General features: G+C 33.3%; 3 protein-coding genes across 3 annotated transcripts; 2 read left to right on the top strand and 1 right to left on the bottom strand.

Annotated features, from left to right (window-relative positions):
• The first annotated feature begins 6,382 nt into the window (after positions 1–6,382).
• LOC140867162 (cytochrome P450 83B1-like) lies at positions 6,383–8,157 on the top strand. The gene is made up of 2 exons (XM_073272238.1): positions 6,383–7,301; positions 7,479–8,157. The coding sequence occupies exons 1-2, from the start codon at positions 6,387–6,389 to the stop codon at positions 8,094–8,096; spliced, it is 1,533 nt and encodes a 510-aa protein (XP_073128339.1). The 5' UTR covers positions 6,383–6,386; the 3' UTR covers positions 8,097–8,157.
• A 230-nt stretch (positions 8,158–8,387) lies between these two features.
• On the bottom strand, positions 8,388–10,057 carry LOC140866523 (CASP-like protein 2A1). Its single transcript, XM_073271524.1, has 3 exons — positions 9,806–10,057; positions 9,589–9,706; positions 8,388–8,777 (listed from the first exon to the last, which is right to left on the bottom strand). Exons 1-3 carry the CDS (start codon positions 10,021–10,023, stop codon positions 8,505–8,507), a joined length of 609 nt encoding a protein of 202 aa, XP_073127625.1. The 5' UTR covers positions 10,024–10,057; the 3' UTR covers positions 8,388–8,504.
• An 8,886-nt stretch (positions 10,058–18,943) lies between these two features.
• LOC140860401 (agamous-like MADS-box protein AGL29) lies at positions 18,944–19,711 on the top strand. The gene has a single exon (XM_073263418.1). The coding sequence runs from the start codon at positions 18,944–18,946 to the stop codon at positions 19,709–19,711; it is 768 nt and encodes a 255-aa protein (XP_073119519.1).
• Positions 19,712–19,989: the final 278 nt, after the last annotated feature.

The following is a 19,989-nucleotide window of genomic DNA, read 5'->3' as shown; positions in this document are numbered from 1 at the left end:
TTCTCAAGCACATTATCTCTGCCAATAAACTTGACTTGTCTTCTAATCTCTCATCTACTTTTTCATGTAATGCATGTATCTCCAATAAAAGTCAAAAATTGTCTTTTTTAACTACTACACTTGTCTCCTCCCAGCCTCTTCAAATTATATTTTCTGATGTATGGACCTCACCAATTCATTCACATGATGGTTTTAAATATTATGTCATATTTGTTTATCACTTCACGAAATACATATGGTTTTATCCTATGAAACATAAATCTGAAGTGAAAGAAATTTTATTAGATTTAAAGCCATCGTGGAAAAATATTTTGACAAACCAATCAAAACCTTATATTCTGATAATGGTGGTGAGTACATAGCTCTTGGAAAATTTTTATCCACTCAAGGAATCTCACACTTAACCATACCACCACACACCCCTGAACACAATGGTTTTTCAGAGAGACGACATCTGCATATAGTTGAAACTGGCTTAACTTTACTATCTCATGCATCTCTTCCTCTATCATTCTGGACTTATGCTCTTTTTACAGCCGTTTACCTAATCAATCGTATGCCTACACCTACACTCAATCTCAAATCCCCATTCGAAATTTTTTTGGAACCTCTCCTAACTACAAAAAATTAAAAATCTTTGGATGTTTATGTTATCCATGGCTTAGACCTTACACATCCCACAAGTTAGAAACTCGTTCGAAACCTTGCGTTTTCATTGGTTATTCACTAACCCAAAGTGCATATTACTGTCTAGATCCTTCAAGCTCAAAAACTTATGTCTCTCGACATGTTAAATTTGTCGAAACAGTGTTCCTCTACACTTCTCTCTCAAATCAATCCCCTCATCCTGTACCTAGCACAATTACCACTTGGATCCCACCACCACTATATATCCCAATCACTTCTCCGGTGCTTTCACTCAATACTCAGTCTCAAGAAGGAACCCAAATCTTCAAACTGGATTAAATTTTTTACCTCATCTACACAATTTGTAAAATGTATTTTTCTCACGAGTCACAAGTATCATGCGTTTTGAATTTTGATTAACAACCATTATAATTCATATTTACTTGTTTAATTTCATATTTCAAATTCTTAACAAAACCACAATTTCAGCAAATTTCAGGTCTATTTTTTTCTTTCAATGTTGGTCAATTATTAAATTGTTTTTAGATTTTGTGCTCTTTTTGTAATTAAGAGTAAATATAATTTGCTTATTTTTCTAATGTAAAGTGTACATTTTCTAAAAATTTGCTTTTGATTTCGGATTATGTACGCAATGTTTTTCGTCATTTTTTTGACGTTTTTCCTTAAAGTAAATGTGCTTCCGACCGTGTGTAGTTTGTGTTCAAACTAAGACACATACATTATTTATGGTTCTCCATTAACTTTTTTTTTTGCATTATAATTATTATGCCTACACTCAATCAAATTCCTAGCTCTGCCCCTGCAGTTGCATTCTAGAGTGAATACTTCCAATGAGGAAGAAAGGGTGACGTAGGAGTCGTTGAAATCTCCGAATATCCAAAAACAAATTATTTTGTTAATTACTTTCTGTCACACACACACAACCATTCGAGACATCTTGAATAAGTTCAATATGTTAGTCGATCTCATTCCACACTTATCTAAGCTGGTTGATTAACATAAACACATGAGAAAAAAATCAGTTCAATTGACCAAATTCAAATGAATTCAACTTAGTATTTTTTGAAGTAGACTGCTACAGTACCTCAGTTCATCTAAGATCAGTTTACCCAACCCCCAGCCGACCGATCCCATCAATATACATATAAATAAGTAAAAATAAAAATTCCCCAAGTAATGAAGAAAGCACAAGAAGAATTCTGAAATGCGTTGGGAAACAAAGGTACCGTAGATGAAGAGGATAACCCAAATCTTACCTATCATCAAAGAAGCACTAGTTCACTCTCGGTTCCCAGAAAAACTATACAAAAGTGCACTGTAGATGGGTACGAAATCCCGGAGAAAACCATGGTGTACGTGAACTTTCACGCAATCGGTTTTGATGATGTCGATTTTTTATCTCGGGTTCGGTCTGGTAGAATGGATCCTCCAACTCCTTTATAAAGCAGGTCGGGTCGGGTACCAATGAACTCTACACAAGCAACAGCTAGGTCAGGGGGCGCCGAAAGTGTTTTCGGCGTGACTCCTCCGATGCCTAAGTCAGTGTCTTGAAGGCAGAGAGTATGATTAATGCGAAAACAAGAGAATATTAGTGCGTGAATATAAAAGTAAGAGTGAGTGTTGATGAATAATGAATAGTGAGTAATGAATGAACACAACCATAACAGTACCTGTATTTATAGGGATAAAATAGAGTAAGTTACCTAGTTGAACTATAACATGTCATGTACTGGGACTCTTCATCCATTGGATCCTTCTTAAGTTTATAACTATCTTGTGAATATTTGAAAAAATTCAAGCTTATCTCATATATCAGAGTCCTACTTGAACTAGAAAAGGATACCTCCGGCCCATTAGTAACAGCCTAGGTCGGCCCATAATGACCAGCCTTGATCAAAGTCCAACATAGCCCAAACTAGGCTGGACCTTGACATGTTAGGTCATATCGGGTAGACCCATTATAAACTGGCTCGGGTTGAAATATTTTCTCAGGGTAACAATAGTACCTCCCTAACTGGTCTAAAATAAGAATGAGTTTAGACCAAGAATGTAGACCGGACCCCAAAATACCTGTGCCTCCTTTGGACGTCCCAGATTTGAATCCGCGTGATGTGTTTTCAACGAACGGTCTAGATAAAGGTCTGATTAGAACCGAGCTCGAATAAAGAGCAATAGACGACAACCTGATGAAACCGAGCTCAAATAAAGAGTTGTAGATAACAATTGATGTTGCCGAGCGGATCGGGCTTTTAAGATAACCACGAGTTGCGTGGGATTACATGATGCCGAGCTTGGTCGAGCTTTGGAGAATACCACTGACGTGGATTTATGATGCCACTGATGTGGAATTTTTGATGCCACTGATGTGGGCTTTTGAAGCCACTGATGTGGGTCACTGAAGTGGACTTTGAGTGTCAGACCTGTCTGGGCTTTGTATACCACTGATGTGGGCCACTGAGGTGGGCTTTGAGTGTCAGACCTGCCTGGGCTTTGTATACCACTGATGTGGGCCATTGAAGTGGGCTTTGAGTGCCAGACCTGCCTGGGCTTTGTATACCATTGATATGGGCCACTGACGTGGGCTTTGAGTGCCAGACCTGTCTGGGCTTTGTATACCACTGATGTGGGCCACTGACGTGGACTTTGAGTGCCAGACCTGTCTGGCTTTGTATACCACTGACGTGGGTTTTGGGCGTCAGACCTGTCTGGGCTTTGTATACCACTGGAGTGGGCTTTGAGTGTCATACCTGTCTGGGCTTTGTATACCACTGATGTGGGCCACTGACGTGGACTTTGAGTGTCAGACCTGTCTGATCTTTGTATACCACTTATGTGGGCCATTGAATTGGGCTTTGAGTGCCAGACCTGCCTGGGCTTTTTATACCACTGATGTGGGTCACTGACGTGGACTTTGAGTGCCAGACCTGTCTGGGCTTTGTATACCACTGACGTGGGCTTTGAGTGCCAGACCTGCCTAGGCTTTGTATACCACTGAAGTGGGCTTGAGTGCTAGACCTGTCTGGGCTTTGTATACCACTGATGTAGGCCACTGACGTGGAATTTTGATGCCACTGATGTGGGTTTTTGATGCTACTGGCGTGGGCTTTTGATGCCGGACCTGCCCGGATTTTATAAAGTGTTAAACCATAAATTGGGCCTTATTGCTAGATTGCATGCCCGATATGATATAATTGGGCTTTACTGCGAGATTGCATGCTCGATGTGATATAATTGGGTCTTACATTGAGATTGCATGCCCGATATGATATAATTGGGCCTTACTGCGAGATCGCATGCCCGATATGATATAATTGAGTCTTACTGCGAGATTGCATGCCCGATATGATATAATTGGGCCTTACTGCGAGATTGCATACCCGATGACGTAAAAGATGGCCTTACAGCGAGATCGCATGCCCGATATAATAAAATTGGGTCTTACTGCAAGATTTCATGCCCGATGTGATATAATTGGGTCTTACAGCAAGATTGCATGTCCAATGACGTAAAATAACCCAAAAAAAAATACAAGGGAAGAGAAGTCCAACAAATTTGATCACAAGAAAACAAACATGTAATTTTGATAGTAGAAGATGCCACCGAATATTATTAATAATCATAATAAATAAAAATATAATAATTTAATTCAAACATAAAGATGATTGAAATACTTATCTCGTTCATGCATAATCGACTGACATGTTTATTTCTCCCCTCTTTTTGATGTTATACATCAACTTTCATTTACAGTTGTTCGTCATAGTTTTCAATAGTTACTTTACTCGTCTGTTTTTCTCCTGTACTGTATGACTATGTCCCTTTGGATGTAACTTGGTCTTTATTGTTGGTTACAGTTGATCTTTTATCAACTGACAATACTTTGCAAACAGTTTGGTCACTGCAACATGTTTTCATTTCATTATTGAGAACATCTTATATATATCCCTTACTGTTCTCATGAGTACCTGACATATATATAGAGAAAGTAAGCGTGTGAGTAACATTTCATATCTTCATCTTTATCTATAAAGAGATACACTCATATACTTTGGATCTCAGTAAAGTGTATTATGAAAATGCTCAAGAGAATTTATGAAGATGAGGTAGCAACGAAGATAGATATGTTGAAAGCAAAAATAAGTCCGCTACAAGAGGTTCTGGTTGCTTTCCTACAGGAAGAGATTAGTAGATTGAAAAAATATAAGGAGCGACTGGGTACAATTAGGTCTGAATATGTCTTTAGTCCTGATGGCATCTACCTTCTTTCGCTCATAAAGTAGCTTCAGTCACTAAATAATATTATTACATGTCCAAAGTATCATGATCGAGGCCTCAGCTGGTGAGCTGGGTATTTGGATAAATCTCTGGAAGATGGCAATTCAGAGGAAAACATGTAATACTATGAGACAAATATTAACAAACCTGCTTCTATTTATTGTATTGTTCCTGTTTTCTTTACGCAATTAACCAAGACGGATTGATTATGAGCAATTTACTAACTACGAGTAATCATTAATATTGTTGTCTCCATCAATCATTTGTACTTTCTTATCGTTATTATTTTTTTTGTTGGACAGACTCATTTTATTACTAAAAATCTTTACTTGCAAGAATAACAATAATTTCATCATTCTCAATTGCATTATAGTATGATATCGTCTTCTATTACTTGTATGTCAATATCATTAACAATCGATGTATTTATTGGACATTCTCTTTTCTTTTTAATTTCTTGTTTTTCAAAATCTAATGATCTCTTTTTGCTTACAATACTTTCATTGCTTAAATTTTTGATTGAATTTTAAATTTATTTAATTACAAATGTTAATGTTCCATCTTTTAAGTATAAATGCACTAATTGACTTGTATCAAAAAGTTTAAAAATATCTAAAAAAGTCTTTCAAAAAAAGTTTGCAAATAATTAATGGAATTTTGTTGGTAAATCTTTGAGATTCTATGAAAATCAATAAAAATATATCAACTCCACAAAATTTAACATTTAAAAAAAGTAATAAAAACTCTGGATTGAATACCATGATAAATTCAATCAAAGAAGTCAATCGTATTATTAATATGATACTTAAGCTATCCTCCACGTTATCGTTAGTAGGAATTTTTCATTTTTTTGAAGTCGGCAATTGTTGAAAATTGAAGATCCTCTTCTATATAAATAACATAATATTTTGAGATAATTACATTATATTACTCATGTAAAATATCGAAATTACTAAATACCTTTGGTGAAAAAGAAATGATATATTAATTGTCCCTTAAACACATACAAGTCCATGTTTTAAAATCTTGTGTGTACACCAATTTGTCCATCCATGTTTTTTTTCAGAAGTGCATGCTTAAAATTTGAAAACACCAAAAATTAATAGTCATAAAGAGTTTCAAGCAATTTAATGATTCCGTGTGATAATATATGCAATTATATATGTCTAATATATTCTTAGAGTCATTTGCATTCACTCCCTACATTTTATGTATTTGACACTCGCTTTCTTTATCAAGTATAAAAATTATAACATGTCAGGGAGATAAATATAAAAATCAAAAGCGTAGGTAAATGTCAAAGGATTCCCATGACCAAATAATATTAATACTAATAATGATAATTAAAATAAAAATAAAAATAAAAATAAAAATAAAAATAAAAATCCCCTCTAGTATAAATAAGCAAGCAAGTAGCTAGACATAAAAACACAATTCACCTTTATTTCTGCACCTCATCTAACATGTTCAATACCATGTATTTCCTACTCCTAGCACTATCTTTCTCGATCATATTCCTTTTCAATCTCTTTAGAACAAAACAATCCAACAACAACAGGAGTAATACTACTGCTCGGCTCCGGCTCCCGCCGGGTCCGAAAGGGCTCCCGTTGATCGGGAACCTGCATGAATTCGAACCCACGCAACCCCACCTCTGGCTCTACAGACTCTCCAAGAAGTATGGGCCGCTCATGCGGTTGAAGTTCGGTTGCCGACCTGCGATCGTGATTTCTTCAGCCAGAGTAGCGAAATTGGCCTTGAAGAATAATGACTTAGCATTCTCTGGCAGGCCTTCACTAATTAGCTTCCAAAAATATTCTTACGATGGCAGGGATATTACCCTGTCCAGTTACAACGAAACTTGGAGGGAGATGAGGAAACTGAGCCTCATGCATCTGTTTAGCGTCAAGCAGGTGGTTTCGTTCCGGCCCATTCGGAAAGATGAAGTTTCTACCATGATCCAAGAGATGAACGAGAAATCGGGTTCGTCCCAGGTGATAAACTTGAGCCGTGCTGCCTTCTTTTTAACAAACAGGATCATTAGTCGGGCTGGATTCGGGAAGAAGTACGATGAAATGGGTAAAAGGAGGTTCGACAAATGTCTTAAAGAAGCTCAAGAACTGGGTGTGGCCTTCTTTTTTGGTGATTATTTCCCTTCATTGGGTTGGATTGATAATTTGACTGGGATGAAATCTAGACTTGACAACAACTGTAGGGATCTGGATAATATTTATCAGGAAACTATAGACGATCATCTCGATCCGAATCGACCCGAATCCATGAGGGGAGACATTCTTGATTTGCTGATTCAGTTGAAACACAAACAGCAAGCCTCTCCAGTTCCAGTTGAATGGGAAAATGTCAAGGGAATTCTCATGGTATGCACCAACTCCCCGTTTACTTTTGAACAACCATTTTAATAATTATATTCCAAACATAACTTTTAATTTTTCATTGGATGAAATAAAATAATTGATGTAAATGCAATATTTGTATGTTTTTATTTCTCCAAGATTTTTTACTTTTTTGTTATGAGTGTTAAAATTTTATTATAGAATGTATTCATCGCTGGGACCGATACAAGTGCATCCTTAATAGTTTGGGTCATGACGGCTCTCATCAAGAAACCCGAAGTAATGAAGAAAGCACAAGAAGAAGTTCGAAATGCGTTGGGAAACAAAGGTACCGTAGATGAAGATGATATCCCAAATCTTACCTATCTAAAAGCAATCATCAAAGAAGCACTAAGATTGTTCCCTCCGACTCCACTCTCGGTTCCCAGAGAAACTATACAAAAGTGCACTGTAGATGGGTACGAAATCCCGGAGAAAACCATGGTATATGTGAACGTTCACGCAATCGGTTTAGATCCGGAATATTGGGAGAATCCTACTGAATTTTCACCTGATCGTTTCTTGAATAGCACTATCGACTATAGGGGTCATGATTTCGGGCTGCTCCCATTTGGATCGGGGAGAAGAGGATGCCCTGGAATCAATTTTGGCATCGCGACTGTGGAGCTCGCACTCGCCAATCTTCTCTACTCCTTTGACTGGGAGCTTCCCAGTGGAATGAAGAAAGAAGACATTGACATGGAAATGTCTCCTGGAATTACAAGTCACAAGAAAAATGATCTTTGCCTTTTGGCCAAACGCTACGAATATAATAATTAGTGAGACACAAAAATGCATGGTTGTGGTTTTCATTGTAATATAAACTGTGTGATAAAATATCATTAGCGTTGCAATAAATATGAATCATTGTAATTTTCTGAATGATCTATGATTAATGCTCAGTTCTGTCAACTATTCCTCTCTGTTTCTTCCTACTTTTTATCTCAATCTCAGGACTCGCAAATGAGACCCAAAATTTCCCTTACCTTAATATAGAATTCATGCGCAAAATGTACCAGAATTCAGGATTATATAGAGAAGAACAAGATTGTAGAAACTAGTCAAGAAAAATAAGCACCAAAATAAGCACACAACAGCTATTTCTACCTTAAAATTATTCGTGGCAAACATTTCAGTATTAATTTTACATGGCTAACTTGTCAGATTCAGTCCGAATCATGGGTAAAATCAAGTCTGAAATGTGGCGATTTCGATCCCTTTATTAGTGTATGCAACAGGAGCTTCGAATTTGCTGAAAAGCCTGTAGGAGGAGATGAGTGAGAGGCCAGCATAACACAGGGTGACGATGAACGTGATGGCTACGGACGCAGTGGCCTTGCGGCAGAAACCGCCGAACGAGCTGCAAGTTTCACTCCATGTTATGGTTACATCGCCTTTGTATGCTAAGTAAACCACTTCGGTAGATATGGCTCCCGCCGCAAGGATGATGTAAGTGAGCAGCTGCAATAAGCAAGATCAAGCCAATAACATTTTCTTTCTCAATAATTTCTTCTATGAAAATGAGACTACTATATCATAACCTCGTACAAATTTGTGTCTACGATCAATTTTTTTTTTTTTTTTTCCAAATAAAATAACTTAAAAATTCTATACGTAAAGCATCCTCTGAAATTACATTAGGTTGTGATGATTTGATTTGGAAGGAAGGAAGAATATGATTTGAAGATCTACTTCAAATTCTTCGGAGCTACCAATACTTCATCTACATAGATTAGCAAGAAATGAATTTGAAATCATTAGCAAGAAATGAATTTGAAATCCACCCAAAATAGACCGCAGCTTCAAATCCTTCTATTCAAACAAATCCTAAGATACCATGAAATTATCAGTATGCCCGGTCGATGAAAATTGAAATCAAACAAATTTTGATTCAAATGGACTAAAAACGTTCTTTATATGGGATTTTACAAATGGTATCTTGGTACTAATCTAATTGAAAAACAATCCTAGTTACAATTAGATAATATAGATATCTAGGAACAAAATGAATCCTTAAATCAAGATTTTGATTGATCTAGCTAGAGAGTTATCATAAGTTGGGTTAAATTTAAAACATTCAATGTGATTTAAACTACTAATAGATTACCAACTTGGCCTTATCTATTGATTATAACTAAATGCCGGTGTTTGCAATCTCTAAATTACGGATTTTAACAAAATGTACAAATGTATTAAGAAAAAAACCCGCAATCACTTATACTTTTTCTCTACTCGAAATTAAATGGATCCAATGCATATATAGCAGACAAACCTGGTCGAGGATAAAGAAAGCCCACGCCATGGACAAGTTGGCCGGACGGGGCACCGCCGCCGCAATAGCCGACAGAAGGGAATAGCCGGCACAAATGCCACTCGCATGCACCAAATATCTACAAAAGATTAATAAATAAATAATTAAACAAACGATTGATTTTACATATTGCACACCCAAAAAGTCCCTATATAATTCAAAAATTTCAAGAAATTACCTGAAGGCTCCGAGATCGGAATAAGTCAAGGAGCCATACTCGTTGCTCTGAGAGTTCTTAAGCATGACAACTAGCGCCACCACGCAAAGGCCCATCGGAAGAATCCTTAGCAGCGTCTCCGCCGTGCGCATGGCGGAGCCTCCGCCGCTCCCATCAACCTCATTCGCACCCATTTCTGAACGGGAAGAACCTACTGGAATCGCAATATCTTTACTCATAATAATTATAATTCGAGAAATGGGCCTCTTTTTAACAAAAGCGAAGTTGCTGTTGGGGGGGTGATGCAATTGCAACCACTTATAAATGCAGATTGGTGAAGTTTGGTGGTGAATTAAATGCGCATTGATGGAGACCACGCTTTCCCATGAAATTTACCTTAGCTGATCCATGGACAAGTACTCTACACATCAAATCTTGTACATTGTCATTTGCCTCGATCAAGGTTCAAAATTTTATCTATCGGTTTTGGAAAAAGTGACAAAAGTTCTGTGGATGCATGCATGGACGTTGCAGTATATGAATCCATGTCTGCAACAAATACATAAATACTCATAATATACGTATATCTATATTATATAGTTTTGATCATACACATTCTAGTGTGCAGAATTATAGTGAGCGACCACTAAAACACATGTTTTAATGGTTTTAAAAAAATCACAAAACATGTTAGTGGATTTTAGTGATCTCTTAAGAAAATCTTGCACACCAGAGTGCGTTAAATCAAAACTTTTATATATATAGCTTTTTTATGCTGCCCAACAATTATGCACAACTTCGTGCCCACCATGTACAAGTCAACTTACTTATTGTACATGGTGGGCATGGAGTTGAACATAGTTGTTGGGCAGCATAATATAACTCATATATATATATATATATATATATATATATATATATATATATATATTAGAATGTAATGGTTTGAAGTATTAAAATTGATTTCGGATATGTAATTTTGGTTGTTTAAAATTGTTACAAATTGAAAAATATAGGATTAAAATTGAAAATTGCCCACATATATATGACTAAAATTGCAGTGAGATAGACATATAGTATCAATACTTTTTGGTTAATGGAAAAAATTATTTTTTTCGTATTAATTGTTTTGAAATGTCAAAAAATTCATTTATATTTCACAATAAATTGCAATTTCGAAAATTTAATTATCGTGGAAATGCTACTTCAAATCGTATTGCTATTATAAGTACAGAGTATAAATAATTTTATTTTTAGCTTGTTTCGAAATATTTATTATTATCTCAAAAAATATATTTATTATAAATTGTAAAATATAAAAAAAATTGATAATTCATGTAGGGCGCACACACATTAATTGTATCTTATCCCTACAATAGATATAATATTAAATTGATATAGTTTTTAAATCCAATAGATTTCTTTTTTTTGGTGACGTGGGAACCCGCAGCCGCTACCTTCGGTGCTGGGTAAATCTCCGAACTAACGCAATAGCCTGCAAACTACGTTAGCCAGGTAAACCACACTAGACAAGCTCTGTATATTAAAAAAATTAAATCGTAAAAATTAATATTTTTTCATGAGTCATATTAAATCAAATATCCGTATTATAAAACTATTCCATAAGACGCTCTAGTAGGAGTTTTATGTTCCAAAAAATAGTAAATTGACATAGAAAACAGAGTATTTCTCCAATATACAATTAAATCTTTTTAATATTGATAGATAAAGTAATTGCAAAATTTATTATAAACTAGCTAATCGTTGCACACGAATGCATGTGATCCATTTATTAATACTAGTATTCCACCCGTGCGATGTACGGATTATATCTCGAGTTTAGTATGATTAAATTGGTGGATGCATGGTGAGAAAAATTTTGACTATGAAATTAAAATATAAACAATTTTAATTTTACAATGACTAATAAGAATAACGTGAATTTTTTTTTAAAACTATAAAAGACAATCTTTAAATAAAAACATATGTCGTGTATGTTGTAAGTGATGTTATTTATACAATTAATTATTAAAAATTGTATGAATTAACATTTGAACAAATACTTGAAATTCAAATTAGCTAAATGGATTATATATCATACAATTGAAAAACAAACAAAATCATCTTATAAATTGTGGAAAACTTCCTTAAAAACAACGTTTGTTGTTGATTTTTTCTGTTTGGTTTTGCTATCACAGATCAAGATTTTGAGACCCTTAGGATTGATAACCCTGCACAAAGCAACATACAACTGACCATGACTAAACACGGGATTCCGTCATAATGGATACATCTGTTCTTTTTTTTTTCTTTTGAATTTTCGAGATAAAATATAGCAGATCTACATGAAATAATAAATCAGAAATATGTTTTATGTTCTACTGGATATATCTTTTCTTTTTTGTTACGAATTTAGAGATAAAATATCTCGTCCAGATCTGTTCTTTTTTTCTATTTATTTCGAAATTTTGAAATATTTCATCATGAACATATAGTTGATATAAGAAATATATTTTTTTATATAATGTCTTTCTTGGTCAGATCTATAATGTTTTCCAGCATTTCACATTATTATGGATTTCATAAACATGTATAATATTAAGTTTCGTTGTTCCAAGTTTAACTTAGATTAATTAATATAATTATCTGCACATGTAGTAAGAAGTATTATTTATTTATTCTCAAAATTTAAGCAGACTATAGTAGATCATACATTTTTTTTTCGAATTTCTTGAGAAGCATCTACAAATAATTTTAAGCTAATGTTTATACATCTATATATTTCAGATGCATCTAACGAAAGAAGATAAATCACAGCATGCAGTGTAAATAAAATTGTGACGATGGTTCAAATGATTTGTATCAAATAAGGTATGCATAACTACAAAAATCAATCCCAAAAGTTATTAAATATGAATAATGAGTTGAAGAATTAAGTGTTTGATTGTTACTTTTCTGTCTCTTAGGGCCTATAACTGTAGATTCTGTCAGTCGCTTCATTGTTGTTTGGAGCCTTTAAATTCGGCAATCTTTCTCTCTTTGAAGTCTTATAATATTTGCTTTCTCATTGTTGCCGCAGACTAAAGGTCGAGCTTTACTAATTTTATGAAAAATGAGTATGTGCTACTTGGTTTGATGATATATGAGATTAGATTTGAGATTTGGTTTTGAATAGTTTTGGAATTCATCATATATATTGTAATTCATCAACGCTTCAAACTCCGAACATGACATATAATATAATTAAATTTAAACACTTACTATAAAAACAAATATGATTCAATCATTTCTTGTTTGACGGTAACTTTTAATTTTTTTTCTGTTGTAGATGAGAACTCGTCCATCAGTTTTCTTTTTGAAGTAGAATCCCTCAATCTATCTTGTGAAATCATTGTTTTTCCTGTTGATTTCAAGGGAGTGTAAACTTCATCTTTCGAGAAAAGAACCTGTTTAAAAAAATTAAAATTTAATAATTTAGCAAATTCACCTAGATGTTGTAAAAAATTGTTGAAAATCACCTCCAATTCTCCGGTGTCTGTCCTTTTCAATTTCGAAAACAAATCAAATTCATGTAGTAATCCGATAAATTTTAGAAGACAAAATGTTAATTTTTAAATATTGACTTTCAAAGCAAAAATATTAATAACTTGGTTCTCGACAAATTCTGCAGAAAATTTATCCACAATATTAGAGTCTGTTACCGATTTCATGACCGTGGATGTTTCATTAAATCCACGATTTTGTTGGTCTTCACTTGAACTTTGAATAGAATATTTCGATCAACTAAGTATTCAAAATCTTTTGGCATTTCTGGAGCATCGATACCCTGAAAGCAAAAGTAATATTTATGAAACATCTATGAACAAAAGTATAAATTGTACCATAAAAATTTTATAGTGAAAAATTGGAAACCTGATTTTCCATTTCATTTTTCAATTCTAATGCTGTTTTTCCAATAAGTTTTGCACTCTCTCTATCCCAAAGTAAGAAAACTGCATTTCCAATGTGGTCAACAACTCTCACTTGAATTTTGTACCTAGTGAACAAATGTTTAAAAAAAATTTAACAAATCGTCAAGAATAAAATATAAATTATGAAAAATATTGTCACTGTTATGCAGCAAACCTCATATTTCCTTGAGTATCCAAATTGTCGCACTTTTCACAATAAAATTTCCCCCCAACTGCATTGACTTTTTTAGGACATTTTTTGCAAGACAAATACCACCAATTCCCATTAGACTCCACGAAAATAATTTTTGCATATACCCAAAAATTACCAACCTGTTAAAAGTAGAAGTAAATAAATTAATTAAATCTACCCAAAATGTAAGTTAAATTTTAATTATTACCTCATCGTTTTTGGACACTTGCTCTATAGTCCTGAAAATATCTTTTGAGATATTGCTTAGTTCATCCATAATAGTTTGGGCAGATGGCAATGACATGGTGCTGAATGATTGTGTTAGAGTAGAGGCGGAGATGATCCTAAAAAAAATCAGTATGTAAAGAAACAAAACTAATTTATTAAAATTTTAATTTAAACAAAAATAAGTAATAATAGAATGACAATACCTTTTTTAAATTCACTTATTTCCTCGAATTCACCATTTAATATCAAGTTTGTGGCATGAAATGTATTGAAATCATTTACTTCTCCCTTGTATATTCTTGCACGATACATTTTAATTATCGTATTTTCTTTCCAAAAATTAGATGTGGTATTATTACATATTTTTAGGAACGGTCGGTTGTTTTGGAAGGCAAATTTTCACTCAAATAGTATGTAATTTCTCAAAAAATTATCAAGTCAAATTTACATATATATGCTTGTGAATTAGTAGGTATAATTTTCAAAATAGTAACTGTAATATCTTTCAAGATTACGGAATTATATATATGTAAGATTAAGAAATTATATAAATATATGTATATAAATACATCACGTTACGGAATCTTGTCAAATTGGTTTACAAATTATCTCGTTACCATTATTACCATTATATGTATATGTAAGTGTAATTTATTTCAGATTAATTTATTTTAAGATTAAAGAATTATATAAATATGTATAATCACATTATGGAATCTTGCCAAATTGGTTTGCAAATTATCTCGTTACCATTATTACCATTATATATTTGTAAGTGTAATTTATAATTGATTTCAAGATTAAAGAATTATATAAATATGTATACAAATAAATCACATTACGTAATCTTGTCATAGATTGATTTGAAATTTTTTTAGTGTACAAATTACATGTGTTATGTATATATATATATATATATATATATATAGTTTTTTTTATGGTTTCCAACACTATATGCCCACTTCATGCCCATCATGTACAAGTCAACTCATCTATTGTACCAGTCAACTCATTTATTGTACATGGTGGACATGAAGTGGGCATATAGTGTTGGGCACCATAAAATAACTTTATATATATATATTAAATTAAAAATTACATATTTTTAGTATACATTTAAGCAAATTATTTAAATAAAAATTATTACCATTTCTTTAAAAAAAATTATTTCTATATTAAAGAATTATATATGTATACAAATAAATCACACTACGGAATCTTGCGATAAATTGATTTGAATTTTTTTTTAGTTTACAAACTACATTTGTTATGTATATATAGTAAATTAAAAATTATATATTTTTAGTATAAATTTAAGCAAATTATATAAATAGAAATTATTACCATTTTTAACAAAAAAAAATTGGCGGGATTTTATTATATATAGTAAAAATTCAACTTTTATATATAATATAGATATAGATAACAAAATCATGTTTATTTTGATATGAGAAAGAGTATTTTAGGGAAACCAAAAGTAATATCTCATTCTGTTAGTGTAGCTAGGTTGCTCATCATTCTTATTAATATATAGTAATAGATAATATGACTAAATATATTTTCATGATGTGTAGTATTTAATGTTCAGAGTCGGTTAAAAAATCATTTTCCCTAAAATAAAATATGATCAAATTAATGGATTGCTCGATCGATCGATCTGATTATGATTGGAATAAGCGAAGTTTAATTCAGTAATCAACAATTAATTTTTTTTGAAAAAAATCATTCTGATTCATTAAAGTTAGGGAAGAAATTTCTTCCTTTTTTATTCATACATTAGGTTAAGATATTTCAGTTTTTGTATTTAACTATGCGTGATGTAATAAATCTAATGACATTATTAGCTGGATCGAAACTGGAGTAGTTTATATCCTCAGTTTTGACAAATAATTGAAATAATTAATTATGATGACGGTTAGGCAAATCTTATGGCATCATTGTTGCCACAATAATTCAAGTTGAGAATTTTGGATGACACAGTCCCTAATGAAAAGGAAATTTATTTTTCAATTACAAATCTTATCCCTTATGTTGTCAAAATTGAAAATTAATCTATATTTTTCAATTTTTGACAATTTTAATGATTTTAATGGGAATATATACGTAACAACACACACTTAAATATCATGTTCTCATTTATTATCATTAATAAAGCTACTGCCAACCGGTTTTTTTTTGTCTTTCTTAATTTCAAAAATGATTTTGTAGGACCGGGATTGTTAGGGTGCATTAATTATTCATGAAAGGTGCTTCAACCGTTGTACGGTTTAAAATATTTGATCGACTTACATTGTTTTCACCAACTATAATATTTGATAAAACAGCAAATGTTCGTTCTTACATATTTAGTTAAACTATTTTTAGGCAAAATGTAATTTTGATACTCTATATTTTCAAATTTCAGTATTAGTCATCTATCTTTGTTTTTTGCTATTTTGGTCATTTTTTCCGCATGTCTCTGACCTATAGGCTATAGTCGATGTAACGTTGACTTATGCAGTGACAAATCTGCACTCTCGATGAAAAATACTAAAACTACAAAATAAAATTGAAAAATACATAAATAATATATGATTGTAATAAAATTTTCCCAAATTTATAAAAATTAACTCTTCAAGGTGTGTTTTGCAGGTAAGTTAGATCCTACCTATACAGGCAATGCCTTCATATACATCCAACGGTTGATTATTTATCAATAAATGTGAGGTTCATTATTTTTTAGTGGATCCCGCGAGTATTGATAAATGATCATTCTTAGATCTATCATGGGGGTAGTACCTGTAAACAGGGGCGGTCCTAAAAAAAATGAGGTCCTGGGCAAAGTTTAAACTATGGGATCTTTCGTATTAACTTGAAAATTATATATATATATATATATATATATATATATATATATATATAAATTCGAATAACGTAATTAAAATAAACCAAAATACATAAATCAATAAAGTACACAAATGAAAGAAGGTTTACATAATTTTTTAAAATAATTTAATCAACAAAAAATATTATTTAAAATTTGCTCTTCTTATGTTTTTTGAAACCAAATCATCAATTATGTCGTCATAAGATATAGCTTCCAATATGTTTTTTTTATGCGGAGGATCGCCAAATTATTCAGTTTTTCTTGACTCATTGAGGTTCTCAAACAAGATTTCAATACTTTTAACTTGAAAAAACTTTTCTCAACTGATGCTACAGTCACAGGAATAGTCAATAAAAATTTGATACGCAATCACGATCATAGAAAAAATATTCATTTTCAGACCTGTTATAATCCTCGAATTTTCAGAATATATGAGAAATTACAACAAATATTAACATCTTACCTTAAACCAAAATAATGTGAACAAAAATATTAAATCAAAATAAGATTAAACAATATATCAAAATTCGAAAATAAAATAAAATTGAATAAGAGTCTTGTAATCCATACCTTGGATCGTTTTGTTGAATGTGTTTGTATATTTTCATAAATTTTGTAATTCTCTATTTTATGAATTCTTAAACTATTGATAGTCAATTCACGTAATCGCACGCAACCACAAACTAACAAAAAGGGCAAAGTATTATCGAAACTCTCAAAATTAAAAACTCAAACCCTTCTTATATGTGGATGAATTTTGTGTGAGAGCATAATTTATAATATATATATATATATAATAATTTTTTAAAAAAAATTATGAGTCCAAACTCAGCACATTATATCCTTCAAATGATCAAATATAACTTCGAGCACGTGCGTAACACTATTTCAGTATAGTTCTCAAACTAAATTTTTTTGCATTTTGTAGAGTAGTTTTTGATTCTCGAATCAAGAGATATTGCAATGTTCGAATTTGAACTATTATAATTGAAGCATACACAAGCCTGAACAGAAATAGTAATTGATGTCATGCAACTCATGTGTCATTTGTCTCTTACTAAAACTAGGCATTTAATACTCCATAATATGATATCAAACCGTCATAATAAATTTTTCTTTATTCTCAAAAACATTATTTGGATTCAAGATTCGTTGATAGTTGTCCCTTAGGACAACAAAAGTTTTGTAAAGTGACAAAATACTCTAGTCGATGGATCAAACACACACGCGCGCCGCGCACGGCCGGCCGGCTGGCCGGCTCGGCTAGTTGCCGGTGAGGTATTATAATTCTATTATTTAAAAAAAAAAGATTCGTTGATATATAGTTGGATCTAATCAAATCAATATTTATCTCTATAAAGAAATTTTCAGCAAAGGTACTCTAAACTAAAAACAGTTGACCTGGTTGATTAGATTAACTCTTCTGAAAATGCACGAGAAATCTTCTGGAAGTTATAATCTGCTAATATACAAGATTTTCTGTATTCTAGTTTTACACATGGTTCGTTGATTTTTACGATTTGGCCGTAAATAAACAACTTAATTATAACGTCGATAATTTTACGACGTCTAACATTTTGTTACATTTTCCACATCATTTACATATATAACATTAGAATGCGCTCGAATATTTTATCTCGTTGACATTTTATTACTATTAGCTAGCTATTGAAAAGTGAAAACTGTCTTAATTTATCTTAAATCCTTGATTTCATTAAATTAGGGAGGTGAGTGGAATAAATAGATATGTCAAAATATTCTAAAGAAGGAAACGATTATGTCTTAATTACATCAAATATACGCTTCTAAAAATAACTCACTACTCAAAGATTTTCTTATAAATTCCGATGGAGCCTTTTGATACATATTATGCTATTTAATTACCATCACTTTATTAGCTCAAAAAAAACATACTGAACATCATGTTGATTCCAAAGGATAACAGCACCACCACTTTGAAGAAGAAGACCACCCAGGGTCGGAAGAAGATCGAAATCAAGAAAATCGAGAACCTAAGCAACCGGCAAGTAACCTTCTCCAAGCGGCGCGTGGGGCTGTTCAAGAAAGCGAGCGAGCTCTGCATCCTCAGCGGCGCCGAAGTCGCCATCGTCGTCCACTCGCTGGGGAAGCGCGTGTTTGCGTTCGGACATCCCACGCCGGACGCCGTCATCGACCGCTTCCTGAAAGACATGTCGGAGCCCGGAAGCGGAGGCGAGGGCCGGGACAGCTGCGCCTCCACGGCCAAGACACGGGAGTTCAACAAGCATTACACGGATATGTGCAAGGAGCTGGAGGCGGAGAAGAAGCGGAAGGATATGATCGACGCGGAGAAGAGGGCGGCGGAGGGTTTCGGGTACAACGTCGGAGGAGGGTTCTGGTGGGACGATCCGGTGGATTCCATGGACGTGGAGGAGCTGGAGCAGTACATGGCAGCCCTCGGGGAGTTGATTAATAATGTCACCATGAGAGCAAATGATTTGATGCATGCGCAGAGTTCCAACTCTCAGTCGGCGCCGACCGCCGCATTCGGCGGCGTTTCAGGTCTCGACGTGGAGGGGTGCTCGACGTTCGGCGATGCGGCGTCGATTTTGAACCAGAATCCGGCTAACATTGGTGGCTTTGATTATTGTAACAATAATAATAGTTGCATGTTGCCGAACCTTGGAGATTTTGGACAAGGGATGGTGTGAAAGTAGATAGATTTTTCTGCTGCAGTTGATATTTTCATGGACAAATTACTTAGATTTCGTTTCGAATTTTAGTTGATGTTATAGTTTCGTTTACATTTTTTTGTAGTATATATATAAAATAAATCTAACAAGCTAGTTTGAACCTTCATTTTTATGATATGGTCGATGTGGAAATATATTAAAAAAGGTTGATCCTGTATGAGACTCCATCCCACATGAGTTAGAGGCTTATTGGCTCATGCAGGGTTAAATCGAGGGATGTGCACGAGTAGGCAAGG

This window comes from Henckelia pumila, chromosome 4 (assembly GCF_033568475.1).
Source record: "Henckelia pumila isolate YLH828 chromosome 4, ASM3356847v2, whole genome shotgun sequence".
In the NCBI taxonomy this organism is placed as follows: domain Eukaryota; kingdom Viridiplantae; phylum Streptophyta; class Magnoliopsida; order Lamiales; family Gesneriaceae; genus Henckelia; species Henckelia pumila.
Note: the sequence above shows the minus strand (reverse complement) of the source record. Positions and strands in the feature narration are given on the sequence as shown.

Bases quoted from the DNA above. Each gene is read 5' to 3' on its own strand.
- LOC140867162 (XM_073272238.1), top strand. From the start codon at position 6,387: ATGTTCAATACCATGTATTTCCTACTCCTAGCACTATCTTTCTCGATC. The intron at 7,302-7,478 runs GTATGCACCAAC...ATTTTATTATAG, and splicing joins ATGTCAAGGGAATTCTCATG to AATGTATTCATCGCTGGGAC.
- LOC140866523 (XM_073271524.1), bottom strand. From the start codon at position 10,023: ATGAGTAAAGATATTGCGATTCCAGTAGGTTCTTCCCGTTCAGAAATG. The intron at 9,707-9,805 runs GTAATTTCTTGA...AATCTTTTGTAG, and splicing joins TCCGATCTCGGAGCCTTCAG to ATATTTGGTGCATGCGAGTG. The intron at 8,778-9,588 runs GTTTGTCTGCTA...TGCTTATTGCAG, and splicing joins CTTTCTTTATCCTCGACCAG to CTGCTCACTTACATCATCCT.
- LOC140860401 (XM_073263418.1), top strand. From the start codon at position 18,944: ATGTTGATTCCAAAGGATAACAGCACCACCACTTTGAAGAAGAAGACC.